At 36.6% G+C, this 10,543-nt stretch overlaps 1 protein-coding gene across 13 annotated transcripts in view; it reads left to right on the plus strand.

Moving 5' to 3' along the window:
• Positions 1 to 10,401, plus strand: part of LOC110458542 — a 91,310-nt gene extending 80,909 nt beyond the window's left edge. For all 13 annotated transcript variants that reach the window (XM_021510284.1, XM_021510281.1, XM_021510286.1 and 10 more), the window contains 4 exons: positions 3,934 to 4,027; positions 4,993 to 5,120; positions 7,561 to 7,724; positions 7,957 to 10,401. In XM_021510284.1, the coding sequence (XP_021365959.1) occupies positions 3,934 to 4,027; positions 4,993 to 5,120; positions 7,561 to 7,724; positions 7,957 to 8,092 (522 nt within the window). In that variant the 3' untranslated portion in view covers positions 8,093 to 10,401. The remainder of the gene's footprint in view (positions 1 to 3,933; positions 4,028 to 4,992; positions 5,121 to 7,560; positions 7,725 to 7,956) is intronic.
• Positions 10,402 to 10,543: the final 142 nt, after the last annotated feature.

Below are 10,543 nucleotides of genomic sequence, written 5' to 3' on the forward strand. Positions count from 1 at the left end.
GTAACTAGATGTCAGATCATAGAAGGTAGTAACTAGTTGATAGGGCATAGAAGGTAGTAACTAGTTGTTAGGTCATAGAAGGTAGTAACTAGTTGTCAGATCATAGAAGGTAGTAACTAGATGTCAGATCATAGAAGGTAGTAACTAGATGTCAGATCATAGAAGGTAGTAACTAGATGTCAGATCATAGAAGGTAGTAACTAGATGTCAGATCATAGAAGGTAGTAACTAGATGTCAGATCATAGAAGGTAGTAACTAGATGTCAGATCATAGAAGGTAGTAACTAGATGTCAGATCATAGAAGGTAGTAACTAGATGTCAGATCATAGAAGGTAGTAACTAGATGTCAGATCATAGAAGGTAGTAACTAGATGTCAGATCATAGAAGGTAGTAACTAGATGTCAGATCATAGAAGGTAGTAACTAGATGTCAGATCATAGAAGGTAGTAACTAGATGTCAGATCATAGAAGGTAGTAACTAGATGTCAGATCATAGAAGGTAGTAACTAGATGTCAGATCATAGAAGGTAGTAACTAGATGTCAGATCATAGAAGGTAGTAACTAGATGTCAGATCATAGAAGGTAGTAACTAGATGTCAGATCATAGAAGGTAGTAACTAGATGTCAGATCATAGAAGGTAGTAACTAGATGTCAGATCATAGAAGGTAGTAACTAGATGTCAGATCATAGAAGGTAGTAACTAGATGTCAGATCATAGAAGGTAGTAACTAGATGTCAGATCATAGAAGGTAGTAACTAGATGTCAGATCATAGAAGGTAGTAACTAGATGTCAGATCATAGAAGGTAGTAACTAGATGTCAGATCATAGAAGGTAGTAACTAGATGTCAGATCATAGAAGGTAGTAACTAGATGTCAGATCATAGAAGGTAGTAACTAGATGTCAGATCATAGAAGGTAGTAACTAGATGTCAGATCATAGAAGGTAGTAACTAGATGTCAGATCATAGAAGGTAGTAACTAGATGTCAGATCATAGAAGGTAGTAACTAGATGTCAGATCATAGAAGGTAGTAACTAGATGTCAGATCATAGAAGGTAGTAACTAGATGTCAGATCATAGAAGGTAGTAACTAGATGTCAGATCATAGAAGGTAGTAACTAGATGTCAGATCATAGAAGGTAGTAACTAGATGTCAGATCATAGAAGGTAGTAACTAGATGTCAGATCATAGAAGGTAGTAACTAGATGTCAGATCATAGAAGGTAGTAACTAGATGTCAGATCATAGAAGGTAGTAACTAGATGTCAGATCATAGAAGGTAGTAACTAGATGTCAGATCATAGAAGGTAGTAACTAGATGTCAGATCATAGAAGGTAGTAACTAGATGTCAGATCATAGAAGGTAGTAACTAGATGTCAGATCATAGAAGGTAGTAACTAGATGTCAGATCATAGAAGGTAGTAACTAGATGTCAGATCATAGAAGGTAGTAACTAGATGTCAGATCATAGAAGGTAGTAACTAGATGTCAGATCATAGAAGGTAGTAACTAGATGTCAGATCATAGAAGGTAGTAACTAGATGTCAGATCATAGAAGGTAGTAACTAGATGTCAGATCATAGAAGGTAGTAACTAGATGTCAGATCATAGAAGGTAGTAACTAGATGTCAGATCATAGAAGGTAGTAACTAGATGTCAGATCATAGAAGGTAGTAACTAGATGTCAGATCATAGAAGGTAGTAACTAGATGTCAGATCATAGAAGGTAGTAACTAGATGTCAGATCATAGAAGGTAGTAACTAGATGTCAGATCATAGAAGGTAGTAACTAGATGTCAGATCATAGAAGGTAGTAACTAGATGTCAGATCATAGAAGGTAGTAACTAGATGTCAGATCATAGAAGGTAGTAACTAGTTGTTAGATCATAGAAGGTAGTAACTAGATGTGTAACTAGATGTCAGATCATAGAAGGTAGTAACTAGATGTCAGATCATAGAAGGTAGTAACTAGATGTCAGATCATAGAAGGTAGTAACTAGATGTCAGATCATAGAAGGTAGTAACTAGATGTCAGATCATAGAAGGTAGTAACTAGATGTCAGATCATAGAAGGTAGTAACTAGATGTCAGATCATAGAAGGTAGTAACTAGATGTCAGATCATAGAAGGTAGTAACTAGATGTCAGATCATAGAAGGTAGTAACTAGATGTCAGATCATAGAAGGTAGTAACTAGATGTCAGATCATAGAAGGTAGTAACTAGATGTCAGATCATAGAAGGTAGTAACTAGATGTCAGATCATAGAAGGTAGTAACTAGATGTCAGATCATAGAAGGTAGTAACTAGATGTCAGATCATAGAAGGTAGTAACTAGATGTCAGATCATAGAAGGTAGTAACTAGATGTCAGATCATAGAAGGTAGTAACTAGATGTCAGATCATAGAAGGTAGTAACTAGATGTCAGATCATAGAAGGTAGTAACTAGATGTCAGATCATAGAAGGTAGTAACTAGATGTCAGATCATAGAAGGTAGTAACTAGATGTCAGATCATAGAAGGTAGTAACTAGATGTCAGATCATAGAAGGTAGTAACTAGATGTCAGATCATAGAAGGTAGTAACTAGATGTCAGATCATAGAAGGTAGTAACTAGATGTCAGATCATAGAAGGTAGTAACTAGATGTCAGATCATAGAAGGTAGTAACTAGATGTCAGATCATAGAAGGTAGTAACTAGATGTCAGATCATAGAAGGTAGTAACTAGATGTCAGATCATAGAAGGTAGTAACTAGATGTCAGATCATAGAAGGTAGTAACTAGATGTCAGATCATAGAAGGTAGTAACTAGATGTCAGATCATAGAAGGTAGTAACTAGATGTCAGATCATAGAAGGTAGTAACTAGATGTCAGATCATAGAAGGTAGTAACTAGATGTCAGATCATAGAAGGTAGTAACTAGATGTCAGATCATAGAAGGTAGTAACTAGATGTCAGATCATAGAAGGTAGTAACTAGATGTCAGATCATAGAAGGTAGTAACTAGATGTCAGATCATAGAAGGTAGTAACTAGATGTCAGATCATAGAAGGTAGTAACTAGATGTCAGATCATAGAAGGTAGTAACTAGATGTCAGATCATAGAAGGTAGTAACTAGATGTCAGATCATAGAAGGTAGTAACTAGATGTCAGATCATAGAAGGTAGTAACTAGATGTCAGATCATAGAAGGTAGTAACTAGATGTCAGATCATAGAAGGTAGTAACTAGATGTCAGATCATAGAAGGTAGTAACTAGATGTCAGATCATAGAAGGTAGTAACTAGATGTCAGATCATAGAAGGTAGTAACTAGATGTCAGATCATAGAAGGTAGTAACTAGTTGTTAGGTCATAGAAGGTAGTAACTAGATGTTAGATCATAGAAGGTAGTAACTAGATGTTAGATCATAGAAGGTAGTAACTAGTTGTCAGATCATAGAAGGTAGTAACTAGTTGTTAGGTCATAGAAGGTAGTAACTAGTTGTTAGATCATAGAAGGTAGTAACTAGTTGTCAGATCATAGAAGGTAGTAACTAGTTGTTAGGTCATAGAAGGTAGTAACTAGTTGTTAGATCATAGAAGGTAGTAACTAGTTGTCAGATCATAGAAGGTAGTAACTAGTTGTTAGGTCATAGAAGGTAGTAACTAGATGTTAGATCATAGAAGGTAGTAACTGTAGAACCCATTTAATTTTTGTATCTAAAACATGTTGATGGAGAAAGCATTGTTGCAGAAATAGACTTCCTGAATCATTGGTGACCACCTGCAGGTTGGCGATTTGGTTAGAGAATCTGCCTAGATTTTGTAGTTCTTGCATTTGAATGCTGATCAGATGGTCAGTGTAATTTTTCCCAGAGCTCTTTCAGTGGAGTAAGAGTCATCAATTAAATTAAAAAATATAAAACATACTTTTTGATTTCAGAAGCAGCAAAAAGCAGCATGGGTGACTGGTCGTTTGGCCCTGTCTCAACAATCCAGTCGGTTTGAACTACCTATGGACATGAGAGTCTTAGAAAGTAAGTAGGGTTCAGGGGAGACAACTTGTATAATATGGCATGCTTCATTATTTAAAATGCAAACACTCCACTGAACACTTGATACTTGAAATATTTGTATGATGTAACCTGTCTCTTCAATTGAGCAAAAAGGGAAAAGTAGTACTTAAAATGATTCCTGATTGCCAATAAAAAAAACAGAACATTAATTTTATATTTGTTTGATGTTATAAACTATACAACCTTATCTCCTGTCTACTTCTACATCCACTGATTTTTACAAACCTATATAAGCCACAACCCAAGTCCCAAACTACAAAACAGCATCGCTATTTCTGTGCCCTGTCTCAAAATATAAAACAGCATCGCTATTTCTGTGCCCTGTCTCAAAATCTAAAACAGCATCGCTATTTCTGGGCCCTGTTTCAAAATACAAAATAACAGGTGCATGCAATCCCAAAAAAGCAAAATAAGAAAATGTTTTCTCTTACCCTGAACAGGTGTATCCGCACTTTTACCGGTGTGAGATTTCCTTGTCTCACCCTAGGGTTGAGACGGGGAGATTCCCCTATTCATAACAACGGTATGACGTCACTTCAACAATGCAATGACGTCACTTCAACAATCCATCAACGTCACATCAACCCTGAATTTAGCATGTAACGTTATCATTACATTGTGTATATGATACACATTGAGAGAACAGGGAAAAAGAAAAAGAATCATTCACCACCCCCTTGTGGATGAGATAGGGGAATTTGAACCTTCAGGGAAAGATTCTTAAGTTGTCAAACACTCGGCAAAGCCTCGTGTCTGGCAACATAAGAATCTTGCCCCTCGGGTTGAGATTCCCCTTTCTCACCCCCAAGTGGGTGAGAGATTCTATTAATCTTTCACGCCTATGCTATAAAAATACAAAATGCTGTTATTTTGATTGCAATTGTCTTAAACTTGAAAATAACATATCCGTTTGATTTATTTTGTAGGTATGACAACTCAGGAATATATACGAGAATACTGTAAGATAACGAAGCGTAGACAGAAGTTGTATTCAGATGTGTTCCGGAAAAACGCCAAACAGAAGGAGAGAAATGTATATGTGATTCCCTTCAAGGTTAGTACTGTTGTAGACCTCCTATACAAGCTACATGTATACCCAAATCGGGACAGTTACCCAAAACGGGACACTTGTAGGGAAAACGGCCCAAGAAATTGTCATGCAATGCAAAGAAGTACTTTTATGTATACAGTTTTCATTTGATGATACTTTCATAACAATTTAACTGTACGTAAGCTTTATTGGCTGCTGATTATCGTTACATTGACAATTTAAAGGTACAAATAATTACCAAAACAGAACTTTCGTGAGTTACGTACTGTGCGACACTATTTATGTGGATATCATTTTCAAAAGTCTATTTTATCAAAACTTATGCTGGCTTGGGGAAAAAATTCAATCAGAACCCTCATTGACACTAAAATATTTCAACAATGCATATTTTTCTGCCGACATTGATCGTTTATCTCCGTATATTTGCCAAAATAATGAAGAGTCCCTTTCACGGTACAGTTACACGGTTCAAGGGCCTACATAACCCTGATAGTATATCGCGTTTTATTTATAGAACCATGCGCCTGAAATATCAACTTGTAATAGGTATGAAAAGTGGATAGTATCTACTTATGAAAAATGAACAAACATTTTTGGATAGTTTGTTCTTAAGAACATTGATATTTATCTAAAAAGTGTCCCGATTTGGGTACAGTGACATGAGTAATACTATAAACCACTGTAACTCTATAGATATCTGTTAAATAACAGCTAGGTATAGACAGGGGGACATGAAACAAGTACATATATTCATTAGGGCCCCGTATCGAAGATACGGGTGCCCTATAGTAATCACTCTGTCTGTCTGTCTGTCTGTCCGTCCACAAATTCTGTTCCTGGCTGATAACTTTGGTATCTATTGACCGATGTTCATGAAACTTGGTCAAGATGTACAGTTCACAAAAATACACATTGAGGTAAAAAAAATCAAGGTCAAAGGTCAAGGTTATTAGGTTCAAAGATCAAGGTCAAATTTTACATCTTTTCACTGATGAACATTTTGTTATGACATCATGAAGCAAAGTTGATCAGAATTAAACAAGGAGTCAACTGATCAAAGGTCGAGGTCATCGGGTCAAGGGTCAAGGTCAAATTTTATAGCTTTTCACTGGTGAACATTTCGCTATGACATTATGAAGCAAAGTTGTTCGGATTCAAACAAAGAGACACACTGAGGTAAAAGTCGAGGTCAAGGTCATTAGATTCAAAGGTCAAGGTCAAATTTGCATCTTTTCACTGATAAACATTTTGTTATGACATTATGAAGCAAAGTTGATCAGAATTAAACAAGGAGTCAACTGACCAAAGGTCAAGGTCATTGGGTCAAAGGTCAAGGTTAAATTTTGTACCTTTTCCCTGATGAACATTTTGTTATGACATTATGAAGCAATGTTGTTCAGAACTTAACACAGAGTCAACTGACCTTAGGTCCAGGTTACGGGGTCCAAAGGGTCAAGGTCAAGTTTTGTATTTTTCACTGATGAACATTTTGTTATGATATCAAGAAGCAAAGTTGGTCGGAATTAAAGAATAAGTCAACTGACCAAAGTTCAGGGTCACTAGGTTAATGGTCAAGGTCATTTGGGTCCAAAGGTCAAAGACAAAGTGGATCTCTGACTTTGACCCTGGCTCTTGATGTAGGAGGTATATAAGGTGAAATAAAACAAATCAAAGCTAACAAATGAGTATTGCACCGGTATTTACATTTCTGTTAGCCCAGCAAATATGGAGGTGGAAGGAAACAAGACTCACATCATAGTACATGTAAAATGTATATTTTGCTTCCTTGCGATTCTTTTTGAAGTCCAAATGTCAAACGTCAAGCTCAGCTATATGGGCAGATTGCTTCTTGATGATTATGGGGGATATATTGCCACAAGACGGGGCCCTTACTGACCTGTCAGTGTTCTAGTTGTTTTAAAAAATTAATGTCAAAATATTACTAGATTATTTCGAACATGCGTAGATAAAGGTGATCTACGTTAATAATTAAATATATCATACCAATTTTAATATATATTCCTTAAGAAATTGTTTGTTTGTTCGTATGAGTGGTTTTACATCCACTTCACTACCGGGTAGTTCGTACGGTTATCCAACAGCCTTCCTCGGGAAATGAGGTCACCAACTTATATGTATACCCTTACGATGAATTAGGAGATGGGAAGGGGGATTATTTTTCATGTTGGCATCCACATCAAGCATGATTTTATTTATTTTTTCTGGCACCGTCATTTGCTGATTAATTTCCTTAAAACATTGTACAGAGTTTAGATTGAAAAATTAAGTTTGTGTTTAAGTAATTACAGGCTTAATATCTAATATGTTCCCAATGATTTGCATGAAAAGTGAAACTTGATAATGTAGAAATCTATGAATAGTCTAATGAGTAAAACATAGACACCTCAACATAATGCTTTATGCTGTGTTGTTTACCCTACAGGACCTAAGGAAAGCCCTGATGGATGTCCTGGTCAACACTTTGACCGATGACCACTACTCCATGCTGGTGGAGCACATGGCCTTCGCCCAGGATGCTGAGATTGACCTGGTGTTATTTTCTGCATTGTCTGCATTAGCAGAACGTCTAATGTATCCACAGTTTGTGTACGTGTTTTGTCTTCTAAATTCTACCAAGACTTTGTGCATATAGGTGTTAATCTTTAAATAATTTGAAAAGTGATTTTCAATTTGTTAAAACAATCTCAGTTTTAGATATGACTGCTATATATTTTGTGTTTTATGAGTTTTTTGTTTTTTTGCAAATTAACTGTGCTAATCTGTCATGGCCCTATTTCCACTTCTTTTATAACAATGGAAAACTTACTTCCTGTTACAGGACCCAGGAGACTGTGGACATGCCAGACTACATGAAGGAGAAGATCGAGTGTGCAGACTTCGGAGCTCTTCGGTGGAAGATGCAGGGAGTGAATGTTAGCCCAGGTATAAAGAAACTACTGCTGCAGCTCAGCTGATAGCTGGTCATTCCTCGTCTCTGTTGCAATAGTACTGTCTGTATAGTGACTCTGTGTGTCCTCATCAGCAGAAATGCAGAGATGACTTAAAGAAGACTTTTACATCCGATGTCTACTGAATTCCGCGATGTTTACTGAACAAAGGTTGGTACTGTGGTTCAGCAAACAGACTTATACACAGCACAGGGAACTTTGCTTACTTCTTCCTGACTTTTAAGTCCTAAACATTGGAAGTCTTAGCAACAGTGGTAACATCTCAGACACTGTGTTAGACAGAAACACTGGACAGCAGAGTGGTACATCCCAGACACTGTGTTAGACAGAAACACTGGACAGCAGAGGGGTACATCCCAGACGCTGTGTTAGACAGAAACACTGGACATCTTAGTGTACATCCCGGACACTGTGTTAGACAGAAACACTGGACAGCAGAGGGGTACATCCCAGACACTGTGTTAGACAGACACACTGGACAGCAGAGTGGTGCATCCCAGACATTGTATTAGACAGAAACACTGGACAGCAGAGGGGTACATTCCAGACACCGTGTTAGACAGAAACACTGGACAGCAGAGGGGTACATCCCAGACACTGTGTTAGACAGAAACACTGGACATCTTAGTGTACATCCCGGACACTGTACTAGACAGAAACACTGGACATCTTAGCAACAGTGTGTGCTGTAATTCTTGAAACCGTGTTGGACATCCTTGTAGAGGTGCTGAACATCTATGTGACAGTGCTATAAGGCGATGACATTATCAATACAAGAGACTGACTTGATTATAAACTTGACCAAGGAACCTCGATGTACTCCAGCATTGGTGTATTTAAAGTTAAATTGAAAAACTACTGCAGATCTTATTTATATTCCAAGTAGAGTTGGATTAAATTCAACAGGAGATTTGATAGCACATTGTTATTGCATATTATTGTATCTGACTTCTGACAAAACAGATGCTGTAATATCTTGAATTGTGCTCTTGCAGTGACATGTCAACAGGGGCCTTTAGTACACTAATGTTGGTACATACAGGTCTGGCTGACAACACTACTACTACTGCAGAACTTACAACAATAGGATGCTGGATTACTGCCTTTCGTGAAAGATGCTGTATATTTCTATAAGTTGTAATATATAGAAACTTATTTCACTTCAGGTTGCAGATGATATAGATTATGATATAATCTACTGAACATGATGTCTGCCTTTGTTTATAACATTGTATTTAGTAATACCTGATGTCTTCTACATGAACGGTGAGATCAGGGATAGGAAACCATTAAATTATAAAATGTAAGGGAAACAGAGTTGTTTCCCCTTCTTTTATTAATTCTGTTGTTAAGAAAACGTTCTTATTTGCTTCATTAAATTGAATTGCTTCATTCTAATGTTAAGGAGACACAATTGTTTTCCTTTGATTGCAGCCTGTTAATTCTAATTATCTCACTTCGACTATTCCATATTTTATGTAAAGGATATAATGGTTGCCTTCCCTCAATTTACTACTGTGTAGAGGTGGCGAGGTTGACTCACTTTACTTATTACCTATTTAGTATTACAGGGGCACGTAACTCTCTCCCTTTGTGACATTGCCTTTAAAGGGGACTTCTAGTTGTCTCCCCTTGGTTGCTATAAAATGACATAATTATCTCCCCCTGGTTTTTATACAAGTGTGTTTGGTGTATAAGTGATGTAGTAAACCTTACCATTAATGTAGCTGTGTATGCATGGAGATGAAATGGATATAAGCCTTATCACAGAACATATGTTTACAAAATCGATTTGTTTGAAAATCCAATGGACAGATGGCGTAAATCAATATTAATGTACTTTATGGAAAACAAATAGACTTAGGGACTGATGTGAGTAAGGTAATTGATGTATTTATTGATTTGAGAAAGGTAGTCAATGTGTTGTTTTGTGTAATGTAGTTGATGTATAGTGTCAGTAAGGTTTGTGATGTATAGTAAGGTATGAACTAAACGACCAGGTTACTTGAGATACAAATCAACCTCATATTCTTTTTAACTATTTTTATCGATATTGATATATGCATCTTAAACATCATTTTAGGTTTTAAAGGACTACTTGCAATCTTACTTTATCATATTTCATACTACCTTGTACACTTGTTCAGGACATACATATCACATTTCGTATGCATGTACAAGTTCCTTTACCTATCTACATTTTTTGAATTTTATATTTCTATCATTACAAGCCGAACTGTGATACTGTAAACATGCTTTAACATCATCATACCTAAATCTCTTGAGATTAAATGCTTATTTATCATAATATCAACAAGTTTTATTAACTTTTGTTTCTCGATCTAGCATCTTTAGCTCACCTGGTCCGAAGCACCAAGGTGAGCTTATGCCATACCGTGGCGTCCGGCATCCATCGTCTGTATGTCAACAACTGCTTTAAACGACTTCTTCTTCTTA

The sequence above is a fragment of the Mizuhopecten yessoensis genome, unplaced genomic scaffold (assembly GCF_002113885.1).
Source record: "Mizuhopecten yessoensis strain PY_sf001 unplaced genomic scaffold, ASM211388v2 scaffold9651, whole genome shotgun sequence".
NCBI lineage: Eukaryota > Metazoa > Mollusca > Bivalvia > Pectinida > Pectinidae > Mizuhopecten > Mizuhopecten yessoensis.